Below are 13,841 nucleotides of genomic sequence, written 5' to 3'. Positions count from 1 at the left end.
GGGATATCGGACTCAGAGAATTTCACAACTCTGGCCGACACGGGGACTCAAACTCTGGCACTTGCTAGTAAAAGCCAGATGCTTTCCCATCAGAGCTATCACAGATCCTCTGTAAAGCGGAACGGAGGGCCACGTGGAGCTGCTATCAAACGTCACTGCCTGAGAGCAGAGAAAACACCGAGAGGTTTCTGGAGCACCTGTGGTGCCCTGCAAAGGCACACAGCCCTGGCAAATCAGCCAGCTCGGAGAGATGGACAGAGCCCTTCATCCCTGTGGCCAAACCCTCCTACTGCAGTCACAGCTGCAGTACTTGGGCACAGAAACTTTGTGCTTAGTGCTGCCATCCCATGGCAACTTCATTCAGCCCCAAGTGAAAGAGAGGAAAATCTTAACCGCCAATACCTTGCTGTGCTCTCTCCTTGCCCTTGTCTTGGCACGGTGGATGCAGCAAATGAGACCAGAGAGAGGGGAGGCCTAGGGAGCTCCCAAAGTTGCCTGGGAGGGCCCTACTGAGCCACCCTGGCTCGTTGGTCTAGGGGTATGATTCTCGCTTCGGGTGCGAGAGGTCCCGGGTTCAACTCCCGGACGAGCCCTCCTTTTGCTCAGCCATCTCGCAGAACCCCCTGGTCTGCTGCACCTGGCACAGTGGGATAGGCAGCCTGCTCTGTTGGACACATCCCATCAGCTGGAATGGTTCCGTGAGAGATGGGCTGGCCCGTGCCACGGGGCAACCAAAGACAATGTCCTTTACATACCCCTGTTTGCTGCTTCTGGGCCAGGACAAGGCAAGAGCCACAGTGATTTCTCAAGACCCTCCATGCACCTATGAAGAAATCCATGCCAAGCCTGCAGAGAGCCACAGGAGCTCAGCAGGGACTTTTCCAGCACCACAGATGCTCCCCAGGAAAAAGCTTTTAGAGGGAAAAACAACACCTGCAGATGTTGGACACCAGAGGCCTGAGGCACGCAAAGCAATCACTTGCCCATGAGCTACATCATCCCCCACCCAAGGGCTGCTTGGGAACATCTCATCAGCAGCCAGGTCTGTCCCCCACCTTGTCCCACGAAACACGGCTCAGCCCTGCTCTCAAGGGCAGGCTCCTGTGGGATGTGGAGCTTCCATTGCCCAGCTCTGCCATGTCCTGTGCTCCTCACAGCAGCCTACTGACCACGGAGGAGATGCACTGCTGGCCCTTGACCAGGCGGGATGCCCAAAACACGGGCTCGTCCGGGAGTTGAACCCGGGACCTCTCGCACCCTAAGCGAGAATCATACCCCTAGACCAACGAGCCACCCCACTGCACCCTCAGCACAGCCCGGCCTCACCGCCCGTGCGCGGGGCGCTCAGCACCCATCGTGCTGCTCCCCGGCCTCCACAGCAGCAGCCGCAGCACAGAGGGCCCTGCTCCTCCGCCAGCCTGCTCGGTGGCGCTGCCCTGCGTGTGGCAGCGCACAGAGCTCTGCAGCAGCAGTGGGGCTGCAGGTACCACGCGAGGGGTGGGCAGCAGTGCCCGGCGGGCACAGGCAGCCCCCAGGCAGGGGGATGTAGCTCAGTGGGAGAGCGCTTGCTTTGCATGTAAGAGGCCCTGGGTTCAAGCCGCAGCATCTCCACACACTTTTCTACACAAGGCTGTGCGGTGGTGCTGGGAATGACTGCACCCTGCAAAGAAGCCTCTTTCTTCTTCCACCACCCAGCCCTACTTCTGGGGAGGAGACTTCCCTCTGCGGTTTGGAACTCCCTTCTCTGTTCAGCCAAAGATTCCTCCCTGCTTCCTGTAAAACCTTCTGATGGTTTCTTTTTCCTACCCCAGGACCTGCTGACTCTGAATGCCCCAAGTGAGCTCTGCACCAGCTGGGCCACATCAGTAGCTTGGACGTCCAAAAGGAGGGCTCGTCCGGGAGTTGAACCCGGGACCTCTCGCACCCTAAGCGAGAATCATACCCCTAGACCAACGAGCCAGGGTGACACAAGCCTGCGTGCACCCTCTTGCTGGGCAGCAGCTGGCTCCATTTCCCTGCCATCCTAGGTGGCTCCTTCAGGTTGTCCTGTCCCTCCTCACGTAGGGATATGGGATGTGATTCCTGAGTAACAGAAGGAGATGGAACCCATCCCACATGAGCCTGGAGGAAAGGGGCGATCCAGGAACATTGAGGACTTTGCTCTGACAGGGAGTTGCAGGACCCACCAGGCCAGCATGGAGCTGCAGGGCTACAGGGTGCCCAAGCCAGGCTGGGGAAGGGGTAAAGCTGCCACCCTGGCTCGTTGGTCTAGGGGTATGATTCTCGCTTTGGGTGCGAGAGGTCCCGGGTTCAACTCCCGGACGAGCCCTCCTTTTGGGCAACACCACCTCCACACGAGGCCTGGGGGGCCCCAGCACAGCCCATGTGACGCCAAGCCACGACACAGCCCCAGACCATGGGCAGGAACGGTGCAGCCTGGGCAGGCTGGTGCATCCCGGGAGAGGACCCGGAGCCAGGAGGGATGTGCCACGTGCAAAAAGGGGACACCAGGCACCTCATGTACTCACCCCACTGCCTGCAGCTCCTGGCAGGCGTACAGCAAAAGAGCCCTGGGGATTCTCCAACACCTTGTACATATCTGGGAAGAAACCTGCAGCACAGAGGAAGCCTCAGGGCTTCCTTTGGGAGGGCCCAGGATGCTCCTTTCCCACCAGGGCGGCAGCTCCTTTTGGGAGGAAAAGTGTGTGGAGATGCTGGGGCTTGAACCCAGGGCCTCTTACATGCAAAGCAAGCGCTCTACCACTGAGCTACATCCCCCTGCCCAAAACCCCCCTGGGCACCACTGCCCACCACACACAGTCCCCTCACTCTGACTTACAGCCTGCAGCAGTGTCCAAGTCCAGTTCTGGCGTTGCATCCCAGGTGCAGGAAGAGGGGCTCCATGCTCTGGCTGAACCACTGACATGCCCTGGCCTGCACATGGCATCACTGCTGGAGCAGGCGGCACTGCTGGTGGCATGAGCTGATCTGGCATCCCTTGGAGAGACACAAAAATGAGGGCCAGGTGAAGGAGAAGCCATGCTTTTTACAGGCAGCTGTGGGATGCCAGGGCTCCTTCCCTGAGCTGAGGGTGCAAGGACAGGTATTTCTCCATAGGTTGATGCCACCTGGTGGATGCCATCCACAGTGATGCCAATGATGCAACCCTGGCACCTCCTCTTGCATGGCACTCACAGCTCCTCTGCCCACATCATCCCCAACCACACACAGACCTGCCCCAGGGCTGTCCTATGGGCTGGGAGGTCAACGAGGGCCACAGGTGAGGCTGGTCAGGGCCATTATGGCCTGTTAGTGGTTGCAGAGCCCCAGGAGCAGACTCTGCTGCCAGGTGTGCCATGACACCTTGCAGGGGTCTGGGGTCCTCATGACACTGAGCTGGGTTAGGGGCACCCAGCTGTGCCACCCTGGCTCGTTGGTCTAGGGGTATGATTCTCGCTTCGGGTGCGAGAGGTCCCGGGTTCAACTCCCGGATGAGCCCCTCTTTTGGGCAGAGATGCTGTCCAGCTGAGGCAGGGTGCACATGGGGCATCGTGGTGCCCCAGCCCCAAGTCCCAGCCCAGGGCTGCAAGGGGCCTGTGGGCGCTGGGTGGCAGTGGGATAGGGCACAGGGGCTCAGGGAGCAGCCAGTGCCTGCTGTGGGCATGGGCGGGTACCTGGTTCTGCCCAGAGCCCATCAGCCACCAGCGAGGGCTGGAAGTCCCTGAGCACCCACAGGTGTCAGGGCAGCGGGAGGTGTGGGGGGGCAGCGGTGCCCAGCGGGCACAGGCAGCCCCAGGCAGGGGGATGTAGCTCAGTGGGAGAGCGCTTGCTTCGCATGTAAGAGGCCCTGGGTTCAAGCCCCAGCATCTCCACAACCCTTTTCTACACAGCGCTGCCGCCTGGCAGCAGCTTGGCTGCAGACCCTCCAGGGAAGCCCCAGGAGAGTGTGTGCATTTGGGTTTTCTCCCAAGGACAAGGTGAAATCCCCACAGCCATCCTCCTTTTCAGGAGCAAAAAAGGAAGGGGAAAAAAAAAAAAAAAGTGGAGATGCTGGGGCTTGAACCCAGGGCCTCTTACATGCGAAGCAAGCGCTCTCCCACTGAGCTACATCCCCCTGTTTATGACCACTCCTCGCGTGCAGCCCTGCTGTGCTGAGACCTCCATGCCAGCCCCACAGCTTGTGCTGCCTGAGGCAGGGAGAAGGACTCCCCACATGGCTCAGTGGGGCATCCCAGCCATACCCAGGCTCTGCCCACATGCTACACTAGTGGGGCTGCCTCTGGGAGACACGGGGGTACCTCTCTTCCTTTCTGATGCCTTCCTGTGCCAGGGTCACCCACAGTGCCCTGCCAAGCCCATCGTCCCGCTGCCACCACGTTGCAGCCTGGGGCAGGGCTAGCCCAAGAGCCTGCAAAATGGGGCAGCTGGAGCTGGCAGCCCTCACCCACTGCTTGGGCTGGGGGCATCATGGGGCCAGGATCCCGGGTTCTGGGGAACAACCCTGCTCACCCCACCAACACCAAGGCCCTGATGACCACAGGGTGCCACGTCATCAGGGCTTGCGAAAGCTCACAAACGACTCCCAGGTGAGCTCTGCACCAGCAGGGCCAAATCAGCAGCTGGGATGCCCAAAACACGGGCTCGTCCGGGACCTCTCGCACCCTAAGCGAGAATCATACCCCTAGACCAACGAGCCACCCCACTGCACCCTCAGCACAGCCCAGCCTCACCGCCCGTGCGCAGGGCACTCAGCACCCATCGCGCTGCTCCCCGGCCTCCACAGCAGCAGCCGCAGCCACAGCACAGAGGGCCCTGCTCCTCCGCCAGCCTGCTCGGTGGCGCTGCCCTGCGTGTGGCAGTGCACAGAGCTCCACAGCAGCAGCGGGGCTGCAGGTGCCACACCAGGGGCGGGCAGCAGTGCCCGGCGGGCACAGGCAGCCCCCAGGCAGGGGGATGTAGCTCAGTGGGAGAGCGCTTGCTTTGCATGTAAGAGGCCCTGGGTTCAAGCCCCAGCATCTCCACACACTTTTCCTTACAAAAAGAGCAGCTGCCCTGGTGGGAAAGGAAGATCTGTGCTGCAGGTTTCTTCCCAGACACGTATAAGATGTTGGAGAATCCCCAGGGCTCTTTTGCTGTCCCCCTGCCAGGAGCTGCAGGCAGTGGGGTGAGTACATGGGGTGCCTGGTGTCCCCTTTCCACACGTGGCACATCCCTCCTGGCTCTGAGTCCTCTCCCGGGATGCACCAGCCTGCCTAGCCTGCACCGTTCCTGCCCATGGTCTGCAGCTGTGTCATGTAGTGGCATCACATGGGCTCTGCTGGGTCCTGCCAGGGCAGCTGGCCTCATGTGGAGGTGGTGTTGCCCAAAAGGAGGGCTCGTCCGGGAGTTGAACCCGGGACCTCTCGCACCCAAAGCGAGAATCATACCCCTAGACCAACGAGCCAGGTTGGCACCTTCACCCCCTCCCAGCCCAGCACAAGCACTTGGTGGCCTCCTGCCCCCAGCTCCAACATGACCCTGGTGGGTCCCAGCACTGATGGTTTTGGGTGGCCTCATCCTTCCTACAGGAGCATTTGCAGGTAAAACCTGCTGCTATGCCCTGTGGCTATGGAGTGCTGCACCCTGTGCTCCTGGGCTTAAGGCATCCCTACCTGGCCCTTCATTGCCAGCCAGGTTTCTGGCAAATGGGAAAGCCTCTTGGCTGGCCATGGCCCTACTTGGCTCCCCAGGTCAGAGCCTTTCTCCAAAAAGCAACACCTCAGGTGTTGGGAGTCACAGAAGGTGTTGCCAGCACCCACCCCTGTTTCGGGGCTGTGCCGTCCTGGCTCGCGGGCTGAGGGACATGACTCTCCCTTTAGACATGTCTCTGGTTCATCCCCAGGTGAACCCTCCTAGCCATGGTTTTGTCCAGTTGCCAAGGGTCGTACTGGCACAGAGAGGGAGCACTGGGCACAGGCCTATCCCGCGGGTTAGCCTGGTCCCTGCAAAGGCCAGGAGGGATGTGCTGCCCATGGGTTAAGGTCACAAAACACAGAGACTTTCTCAGCATCAAGGCAGCGCTGTGTGGAAAAGTGTGTGGAGATGCTGGGGCTTGAACCCAGGGCCTCTTACATGCAAAGCAAGCGCTCTCCCACTGAGCTACATCCCCCTGCCTTGGGCTGTCTCTGCCCTCCAGGCACTGCTGCCCACCACATGCAGCCCCTGTGCTCAGAGACTTTGGTCCATGGCTGCTGCCCAAGCTTGGAGCCCCTGCCCTGCTGCCTGGGGTGTAGGCACAGTAGGAGCAGGACCCTAGGGTGCAGTGGCCCAAACAAATGTGGGGCAATGATGAAGGAGAAGCGCGGGCAGCTGAAAGCTGGAGGAAGGGGCCCAAAGCAGCTCTGCCCCAGGCAGGGAAAAGCAGGCCAGGCAGGGCCTAAAAGAAGGGCTCGTCCGGGATTTGAACCCGGGACCTCTCGCACCCGAAGCGAGAATCATACCCCTAGACCAACGAGCCGGGGTGGCACAGCTGGGCGCCTGCCCCGCTCTGCTCCCGTCCCTCCCCGGAGCACCGGGCTGACACAGCCCCAGTGCTGCACAGCTCCCTTGCCAGCGTCTGCAGAAAAACCGGCTCCCTGCACCCAAGGGTGCTATATCTTCCCAAGCGTGCAGGCACCTCGCCATGCCTGAGTGGCCCCTATGCCCCACTGCATCCCCTTGGAGACTTATTTTGCCTGGCTGCTCACCCTTGGCTGCCACTTCCTCAGCCCTCTAAAAATTGGAAACCTAGGGGGCTGAACACTCTGAAAAGAGCCAGGACCCCCTTGTGCCCTGAAGCTCTCTCAGAGACTGCATCCCCGCTAGGGTCTGGGTTTCCCTGTGCAGGAGCACCTGCCCAGGTCACAGGAGGCAGAGCTGGGGCAGCCTTGGTCCCCCTTGGCCCCCCTTTTTTCCAGCTCAGATTCTCCCTGAGGTCCTTCTGCAGCCTAGGACACCCCACAGCCCCAACTGGGGGCCTCATCTCAAGCCCTCAACTCCCCCAAAGTAAAACCTCTCGCTGTGAGCAGGATTCGAACCTGCGCAGGGAAACCCCTATTGGATTTCGAGTCCAACGCCTTCACCCCTCGGCCATCACAGCCCTGGGCAGTGGCACCCTGGGGCGTGTGGGACCCTGCCCCCATCTGTCCTGGGGCAGCCACCCGGCTCACCACACAGCACTGGTGAAGCAGCAGGATCTGGCCCAGCCCCTGTTACTGCTTCATTTTCCTGGCTTCCAAAGCGTTGCTGCTGAGAGAACCCCAGCGTCTGCACAGACCGCAGAGCTGTGGAGCTCTGCGCGCTGCCATGCGCAGGGGCAGCACTGCCGAGCAGGCTGGCGGAGGAGCAGGACCCGCTGCGCTGTGGCTGCTGCTGTGGAGGCCGGGGAGCAGCACGACGGGTGCTGAGCGCCCCGCGCGGGCGGCGAGGCCGAGCTGTGCGGGGGGTGCAGTGGGGCGGCTCGTTGGTCTAGGGGTATGATTCTCGCTTAGGGTGCGAGAGGTCCCGGGTTCAACTCCCGGACGAGCCCTCCTTTTGGGCATTCCAGCTGCTGATTTGGCCCTGCTGGTCCAGAGCTCACCTGGGAGCCATTTGTGAGCTTTCACAAGCCCTGATGACGTGGCACCCTGTGGTCATCAGGGCCTTGGTGTTGGTGGGGTGAGCAGGGTTGTTCCCCAGAGCCCGGGGTCCTGGCCCCATGATGCCCCCAGCCCAAGCAGCGGGTGAGGGGCTGCCAGGCTCTGCTGTGGGCAACCCTGCCATGACTGGAGGCACAGGGTGCTGGGGCCAGCTGAAGGCCAGGTGCTGCTGGGCCGCTCTGAGGTGCTGTGAGTGTGGGCACGTGGCATGCAGGGCAGCAGGGCGCCATGGCTTAGCTGGTTAAAGCGCCTGTCTAGTAAACAGGAGATCCTGGGTTCAACTCCCAGTGGTGCCTCTGCAGTTGGAATGCTTTTCTCTCTCTCACACAGCTGCTCTCGCCTCCAGACGGCAGTCCAGGGCTGGGGGGCACTGCTGGGAACACCTGCTGCCCCTTGCTCCCTGCTACAGCCCTGCACACCGGCACTGGGGAGACCTGGCCAAAGAGATTAAAGCAGAACCCAGCAGCGCATTCCAGCTGGCACCAGGTTCCTTGTTCAGGACACCTGAAGGATCCCCTTCCCCCGTCAGAAACGTGGAGATTGCTCTTGCAGCCCGTGCCCGAAGAGGGGCACCTCAATGCCAGAAACGCCCCCCACCCTGCTCACAGGCTCCCATCCCTCTGCACGTGCTCCGTGAGGGAAGCCATGAGGAGTCTCCCACGGCCCCATCATGTCCCCGAGAGTGACATGCTCCTGGCCAGGGCACACAGAATATATATATTAGAAGCACACAATATAGATTTTGGTATATTTATGGAAAATGCTACTTCAGGATAAACCTGTCTGACTAACAAAGTATTTCCTGAAGGATATGGGCACTTTTATTTCTTTGCATTTAAAGCTCCCTGGTTTGCAGCAATTTTCCTGACATAATATCCACTATCACAAAGGAAAACCTGTTCTTACTTCTGTTTCATGGTGAAATCTAAGGTTTGGATTCAGGAAAATTCATCAAATTTAAAAATTTAATGCAAAAGAAATCTGAGCAAAATTAGGTAAGACCAGCCAAGTTTGATTCAGGATAACAGAACTTTTCTCTCTTTAGGAAAATATTTTTTGAGAGAAATAGGGAGTGCCTTTGATAAATGTTAAATTAAGTGTATAACATATACTGTAAACATGATATTAAGAAACCACGCAAAGAAATCCCCAGGTTAGAGATGAGACAGATGGATCAACCAAAACATTTAACTTCTCAGGACTGTACCATGCGTCACTTGGTTTTAATCCCATCTAGCTCCTTTAAAGAATGAGTCTAAGAGATGGTTTTCATTTCTCTTTATTCTTTGGTCAAAAAAAATCATTGCAGAATTTAAGCTCAAGGCTACTGGTTGCCATATAAGAGCAGTGTGAGACAAATATGGAAGAGGACAGTTTGCCCCTCTATCAGCTACCAGACACATCCCAACAGAGCCTCCAGGATTTGTTTTACTGCAGGCTCGTTTGGGCAGGAAGGAGGTCAGTCCTAGGGACACTGAGTCTGGGTGGGACGAGGAGCCCCTGGGTTTAGGGAGAGGCACTTCGTGAGGACACCAGGCCCCTCACAAGACACCACGGGAGATGTTGCTGGAGGGAGATGTTTTTTGGGTGAAGGCTCTGCTGTGGGGCTTGGTCAAGTCCCCACAGCGGGAGACAGGGGTTCACTTCTTGCAGCAGAGGAGACGTAGGTCATTCAGGGCGGTGTCGTCACTTTGCAGCCCCCCTGGAGACTCCTGACGCGTCTGGATGCCGCACACAGCCCCGGGACAGAGGGGGCTCCAGCTACCCCACTCGCCCTGCTCGGTGCCCGGTCCCTCCAGGACGTGCTTGTCCGAGCAGGCGAAGCGGACGTTTGTGGCGGCCACTTCATCGCTCAGGAGCCGGCGCCGGGGCGCCTGGACCCGCAGGGCGAAGCTCACCAGGTGCCCTCGGTGGGGACACCAGCGGGGCTCCGACCAGCGGCCCCACCTAGACGCGTGGGGAGAGGGATTGGAGCAGGGGCCATAGGGAGGAGGAAAGGAGACGAGGCCTGCGCGGCCCCTGGGTTTTCTGGTCTCACCTGCCGCTCTGCGACTCCACCGTGGAGGAGGTGCCGCTGGCCCCTGGTGGGGAACAGAAGAGCCGGATGCCATTCAGTGCCGTGTCATCCCCTGCGACTCCCTGCGGCGGTTCCACCTGTGAGGGCCCGGGGACGGAGATGAGCTGTGGTGGGGGCCAGCTCCCTAGCCTGGCCTCCCGTCCTGTTACCAAGGTTCTACCTTGAAGCTGACGCCAGTGGCGTAGGAGCCCTCGGGACACATCTCTGGCCAGGCCCAGTCGCCCCATGGGCCCCCATTGGACACGCTTATGATGGAGGTGGCATGGGACCCCCAGCCCGAGTCCTGCCAATCTGGCGCAGCGCTAGCGAGACCCACCAGCAGCAGCAGGACTGGCCACCCCATCATGACTGCATGCCTGGGACTGCCCTGTGGGGCTCTTATACCTGCTCACCGTCCTATGAGGGAGGTGAAGCTGGCACGGGGTACGTGGCGGGAGCTTCGTGGCCTTCCTGGAGTGGCCAGTTCTGTCGGACAGCTTGGATTAGCTGCCAGAGAGGGCTAATCCCTTCTCTGGGGGGTGGGGAGGGCAGGCACTGAATCAACTCCTCGCTTAGGTCCTCTTCCAGGAGCAACAAAAGGTGCAGGACATTGCAAGCACCAGCAGCTCCTCTGAGGACCATTGCTGGGCTCCCACTATGTCGGGCATGGGGTATGCAGCCTCTGCCTTTCACCTTATCCCTTTCAGGAGACTGCTGAGGTAGGAACGGGAAAAGGCACCACTGAGGGAAGCTGCTTCTCCAATTTCTTCTGCATGCGCTTGCCAGAAGCAACTACCTCATCACCCTTTCACAACCAGATGAGCAGCTTTTTGGCAGCACCGTCCTCTCCCGGAGAGTTATCGTCTTACTCCCTAATAGCAACTTTCTGTCAAACGTTTCTGGTGGGGGAAGGGGATCCTTTACCAGGTGTCCTGAACAAGGGACCTAGTGCCAGCTGGAATGCACTGCTGGGTTCTGCTTTTATCCCTTTGGCCAGGTCTCCCCGGTGCCGGTGTGCAGGGCTGTAGCAGGGAGCAATGGGCAGCAGGTGTTCCCAGCAGTGCCCCCCAGCCCTAGACTGCGGTCTGGAGGCGAGAGCAGCTGTGTGAGAGAGAGAAAAACATTCCCCTTGGCCAGGCACCACTGGGAGTTGAACCCAGGATCTCCTGTTTACTAGACAGGCGCTTTAACCAGCTAAGCCATGGCGCCCTGCTGCCCTGCATCCTGCATGCCCACACCCACAGCACGCCGGGGTGGCCCTGCAGCACCTGGCTGTGGTCAGCCCTCGCACTGTGGGCCCCTGCAGCTGCAGGAGGTAGCGGGTGGACGAAAAAGAGCTGCAGGGGACAGCACGGAGATGGCGGGTGTCAGTGCGGGAGGTAGAGCTGAGTGGAGGCAGGAGCCCAGCTTCATGAGTGGTAAAAGGCATCAAAAACACAGCACTGCGACGAGGGTGGGATTCGAACCCACGCGTGCAGAGCACAATGGATTAGCAGTCCATCGCCTTAACCACTCGGCCACCTCGTCTGCCGGCTGCCACCTTCACCGTCCGCCATCTTCACCGTCCACGCGCGACGCTGCTGCCTGCGTGGCGACGCCCCCTGACCCGCCCCCCCCCCCCCGGGGCTCCCCCCCGCCCGAGGGGGCCGCGGCCCCGCGCGGCTGCCGCGCGCGCGCGTACGGGGCGGGACGCGGCGCCCACCTGCGTGCCACCGCCCCACGGATGCTGCCGCTCGCGCCTTTCCGCCGTGCCCTCTTAGCGCAGCCGGCAGCGCGTCAGTCTCATAATCTGAAGGTCCTGAGTTCGAGCCTCAGAGAGGGCAGCTGTTTTGCTGCCGCGCACGGGGAGCGGATTGGGGGGGTCCTTGTGCAGGGGCGGGGCTGGGCAGACGTGCCCGGGACGATGCGGGACGTGTGCGGCAGCCCCGTGACACCCCCGCCGCGCCCCGTGACGTGGGGAGGGCCCCAAAAAAGGTGGAGACGGAAGGAGAGCGAGCTGCGAGGAGTCGCCCCGCAGACCGCGGTGCAGCAAAAAGGCTGCCCTCTCTGAGGCTCGAACTCAGGACCTTCAGATTATGAGACTGACGCGCTGCCGGCTGCGCTAAGAGGGCACTGCAGGGCGGCCATCCTGCCCACCCCGTGCGCGGGACGGCCCCGGCCCCACCGCCCGCCCGGGAACCGCGGGGGTCCCTGGCCCGGGGCAGAAGCGCGACATAAGGAGGGCAGCTCAGCACGACGTGCGCCGCCATAAAAGCGCTAAAGCAAAACAGCTGCCCTCTCTGAGGCTCGAACTCAGGACCTTCAGATTATGAGACTGACGCGCTGCCGGCTGCGCTAAGAGGGCACAGGGAAAAGGTGGGAGCAGTCACATCCGTGGGGCGGTGGCGCGCAGGTGGGCGCCGCATCCCGCCCCGTGCGCGCGTGCGCGGCAGCCGCGCGGGGCCGCGGCCCCCTCGGGCGGGAGGGAGCCGGGCAGGGGGCGTCGCCGCGCGGGCAGCGGCGTCGCGCGTGGAGGGGGGCGGGCGGTGCAAAGGGCAGCCGGCAGACGAGGTGGCCGAGTGGTTAAGGCGATGGACTGCTAATCCATTGTGCTCTGCACGCGTGGGTTCGAATCCCACCCTCGTCGCAGTGCTTTTTGCTAGAGGAGGGGTGCACTGCAGGGTGGGAGGTAGCTGGGACATCACCCCCACGCTGGAGCCCCTGAAGGGGTAGTGCAGCACCAGGCCCAGGCTTGTCCCTTGCAGCACTGGCCGCAGGGGCCAGGAGACCTCTGCCCTAAAGCTTGAGGGGCCTAGAGGGGCTGGAGGGTGCTGAAATGAAAGCATTATGGGGATAACCCCCTCTCCATAGAATCTGCAGGCACGCCCTAGGCCCCAGCGGTGGTGAGGTTAGTAAGCCCTTGGGAAGGAAGCTGGGGCCAGGGAAGGTGTCCTTGACCTTCCCTATAGAAGCAGAAAAGGCACCCAACCCACGGCTGACCACTGCTGCCCCAGAAGCAGCTGGTTAGAGGAGGTTGATGCAGGTCACATGAAACATCCTAAAAAGCTTTTGGGTTTATGGGAGGGGATAGTGGAAGTAGCAGTAGGTCAACAAAAGCACTAGGGTAAAGCAGAGCAGTTTTACTTGTTACTAAAACACATCATCTAGCACAACTCAACCCATCATCTCCAAACTTTGCTAACAGAACAGTCTCAGAGAGCGATTTCTTCACTTCTTATTTCAACTTAAAAATAGAATAGCCAGAGTAGCTTAATATTAGAGAATACAAGTAGTATTAAAAACTTTTTTGGGAAGGGGACTCACATGAAAAAAGAGACAATCATCTTCCATCATTCCTGCATGTGTTTTACTAAGGACTGAAGAAAACATCCTGCTTTTCAGCATGAGTAGCTTTGCAGCTGATTTGTGACTAATGCCGTAAATATTCAACAAATAAAACTTGGACCAAGAAGAACATATCTTGTTTTGCATGGATCATTAATAATTATAACACAGTGATATATTGTAATTACTTGAGAATGACAAAATAAAAATATTCTCGAGCAGCAAAACAACTGAAAACCAAGGTACTGCAGGAAGGTAACTTCTGCATCCAGCAAGCACAGAGTTGGGACAGCATCCCCAGGACTATGACCATGGAGAGAGACTACCAGTAGTATTCTCCTAATGGTATTTCAAGCGAAATTCAAGTCTAGGCCCAATGTTGGCTCCGTGCACACACACCTGGGGGTTTAACAGTGTTGCAGCAGGGGGAGAACACCACACACAAAAACTAGATGCAAGGGGTATAGGGGAGGCCTTGACTCTGCATCTACATCCTGCTCAAGAGCCACGAGCTAGGACACAAGGTAGATAGTTCATTGGGCAACCAATTCATTGTCTCACACAGCTGGTCATCAGCTAATGAGCTGGTTAAGAAAAAAAAAAAAAAAAATCACCAGAAGGTCAACTACAAGCTTCCCAAAAAACAGGATCCAACTCATCTCCATGCCTGTAAAATCAGACAGGTTAAAAAGCAGAAACCCTAGGCCAGCCAAACTCTAGTTTTGAGCTGAAGGGGCACGCTAAGCCAAGACACCTTCGCTGTTGTAAGGCAAGCACACAAGAACAGCCTGGGACCCATGTCTGCT

At 59.3% G+C, this 13,841-nt stretch overlaps 1 protein-coding gene and 22 non-coding genes across 23 annotated transcripts; 10 read left to right on the top strand and 13 right to left on the bottom strand.

The window, feature by feature from the left end:
* The first annotated feature begins 521 nt into the window (after positions 1–521).
* TRNAP-CGG (transfer RNA proline (anticodon CGG)) lies at positions 522–593 on the top strand. The gene has a single exon. It is a non-coding gene; the product is annotated as a tRNA-Pro (tRNA).
* A 627-nt stretch (positions 594–1,220) lies between these two features.
* Positions 1,221–1,292, bottom strand: TRNAP-AGG (transfer RNA proline (anticodon AGG)). The gene has a single exon. It is a non-coding gene; the product is annotated as a tRNA-Pro (tRNA).
* A 247-nt stretch (positions 1,293–1,539) lies between these two features.
* On the top strand, positions 1,540–1,611 carry TRNAA-UGC (transfer RNA alanine (anticodon UGC)). Its single transcript has one exon. It is a non-coding gene; the product is annotated as a tRNA-Ala (tRNA).
* Positions 1,612–1,887: 276 nt separating this feature from the next.
* Positions 1,888–1,959, bottom strand: TRNAP-AGG (transfer RNA proline (anticodon AGG)). Its single transcript has one exon. It is a non-coding gene; the product is annotated as a tRNA-Pro (tRNA).
* Positions 1,960–2,257: 298 nt separating this feature from the next.
* On the top strand, positions 2,258–2,329 carry TRNAP-UGG (transfer RNA proline (anticodon UGG)). The gene has a single exon. It is a non-coding gene; the product is annotated as a tRNA-Pro (tRNA).
* Positions 2,330–2,706: 377 nt separating this feature from the next.
* Positions 2,707–2,778, bottom strand: TRNAA-UGC (transfer RNA alanine (anticodon UGC)). Its single transcript has one exon. It is a non-coding gene; the product is annotated as a tRNA-Ala (tRNA).
* Positions 2,779–3,427: 649 nt separating this feature from the next.
* Positions 3,428–3,499, top strand: TRNAP-CGG (transfer RNA proline (anticodon CGG)). The gene has a single exon. It is a non-coding gene; the product is annotated as a tRNA-Pro (tRNA).
* Positions 3,500–3,800: 301 nt separating this feature from the next.
* On the top strand, positions 3,801–3,872 carry TRNAA-CGC (transfer RNA alanine (anticodon CGC)). The gene has a single exon. It is a non-coding gene; the product is annotated as a tRNA-Ala (tRNA).
* Positions 3,873–4,042: 170 nt separating this feature from the next.
* On the bottom strand, positions 4,043–4,114 carry TRNAA-CGC (transfer RNA alanine (anticodon CGC)). The gene has a single exon. It is a non-coding gene; the product is annotated as a tRNA-Ala (tRNA).
* An 835-nt stretch (positions 4,115–4,949) lies between these two features.
* On the top strand, positions 4,950–5,021 carry TRNAA-UGC (transfer RNA alanine (anticodon UGC)). Its single transcript has one exon. It is a non-coding gene; the product is annotated as a tRNA-Ala (tRNA).
* Positions 5,022–5,371: 350 nt separating this feature from the next.
* Positions 5,372–5,443, bottom strand: TRNAP-UGG (transfer RNA proline (anticodon UGG)). Its single transcript has one exon. It is a non-coding gene; the product is annotated as a tRNA-Pro (tRNA).
* A 633-nt stretch (positions 5,444–6,076) lies between these two features.
* On the bottom strand, positions 6,077–6,148 carry TRNAA-UGC (transfer RNA alanine (anticodon UGC)). Its single transcript has one exon. It is a non-coding gene; the product is annotated as a tRNA-Ala (tRNA).
* A 276-nt stretch (positions 6,149–6,424) lies between these two features.
* TRNAP-CGG (transfer RNA proline (anticodon CGG)) lies at positions 6,425–6,496 on the bottom strand. The gene has a single exon. It is a non-coding gene; the product is annotated as a tRNA-Pro (tRNA).
* Positions 6,497–7,034: 538 nt separating this feature from the next.
* TRNAS-CGA (transfer RNA serine (anticodon CGA)) lies at positions 7,035–7,117 on the bottom strand. Its single transcript has one exon. It is a non-coding gene; the product is annotated as a tRNA-Ser (tRNA).
* Positions 7,118–7,474: 357 nt separating this feature from the next.
* TRNAP-AGG (transfer RNA proline (anticodon AGG)) lies at positions 7,475–7,546 on the top strand. Its single transcript has one exon. It is a non-coding gene; the product is annotated as a tRNA-Pro (tRNA).
* Positions 7,547–7,877: 331 nt separating this feature from the next.
* On the top strand, positions 7,878–7,951 carry TRNAT-AGU (transfer RNA threonine (anticodon AGU)). Its single transcript has one exon. It is a non-coding gene; the product is annotated as a tRNA-Thr (tRNA).
* Positions 7,952–9,295: 1,344 nt separating this feature from the next.
* Positions 9,296–10,078, bottom strand: VMO1 (vitelline membrane outer layer 1 homolog). Its single transcript, XM_010228495.2, has 3 exons — positions 9,893–10,078; positions 9,694–9,809; positions 9,296–9,602 (listed from the first exon to the last, which is right to left on the bottom strand). Exons 1-3 carry the CDS (start codon positions 10,076–10,078, stop codon positions 9,296–9,298), a joined length of 609 nt encoding a protein of 202 aa, XP_010226797.2.
* Positions 10,079–10,846: 768 nt separating this feature from the next.
* Positions 10,847–10,920, bottom strand: TRNAT-AGU (transfer RNA threonine (anticodon AGU)). The gene has a single exon. It is a non-coding gene; the product is annotated as a tRNA-Thr (tRNA).
* A 236-nt stretch (positions 10,921–11,156) lies between these two features.
* TRNAS-GCU (transfer RNA serine (anticodon GCU)) lies at positions 11,157–11,238 on the bottom strand. The gene has a single exon. It is a non-coding gene; the product is annotated as a tRNA-Ser (tRNA).
* Positions 11,239–11,461: 223 nt separating this feature from the next.
* On the top strand, positions 11,462–11,534 carry TRNAM-CAU (transfer RNA methionine (anticodon CAU)). The gene has a single exon. It is a non-coding gene; the product is annotated as a tRNA-Met (tRNA).
* Positions 11,535–11,749: 215 nt separating this feature from the next.
* Positions 11,750–11,822, bottom strand: TRNAM-CAU (transfer RNA methionine (anticodon CAU)). Its single transcript has one exon. It is a non-coding gene; the product is annotated as a tRNA-Met (tRNA).
* A 160-nt stretch (positions 11,823–11,982) lies between these two features.
* On the bottom strand, positions 11,983–12,055 carry TRNAM-CAU (transfer RNA methionine (anticodon CAU)). Its single transcript has one exon. It is a non-coding gene; the product is annotated as a tRNA-Met (tRNA).
* Positions 12,056–12,255: 200 nt separating this feature from the next.
* On the top strand, positions 12,256–12,337 carry TRNAS-GCU (transfer RNA serine (anticodon GCU)). The gene has a single exon. It is a non-coding gene; the product is annotated as a tRNA-Ser (tRNA).
* Positions 12,338–13,841: the final 1,504 nt, after the last annotated feature.

This window comes from Tinamus guttatus, unplaced genomic scaffold, assembly GCF_059628265.1.
Source record: "Tinamus guttatus ecotype Peru unplaced genomic scaffold, ASM5962826v1 Tinamus_guttatus_pri_ptg000702l, whole genome shotgun sequence".
Classification (NCBI taxonomy): domain Eukaryota; kingdom Metazoa; phylum Chordata; class Aves; order Tinamiformes; family Tinamidae; genus Tinamus; species Tinamus guttatus.
The sequence above is the reverse complement of the archived record's forward strand: the minus strand, read 5'-3'. Positions and strand labels throughout refer to the sequence as shown.

Excerpts from the sequence above, each read along its gene's own strand:
- VMO1 (XM_010228495.2), bottom strand. The coding sequence starts at position 10,078 with ATGATGGGGTGGCCAGTCCTGCTGCTGCTGGTGGGTCTCGCTAGCGCT. Across the intron at positions 9,810-9,892 it reads CCACTGGCGTCAGCTTCAAG|GTGGAACCGCCGCAGGGAGT; the intron begins GTAGAACCTTGG and ends GGGCCCTCACAG. Across the intron at positions 9,603-9,693 it reads GTGGAGTCGCAGAGCGGCAG|GTGGGGCCGCTGGTCGGAGC; the intron begins GTGAGACCAGAA and ends CCACGCGTCTAG.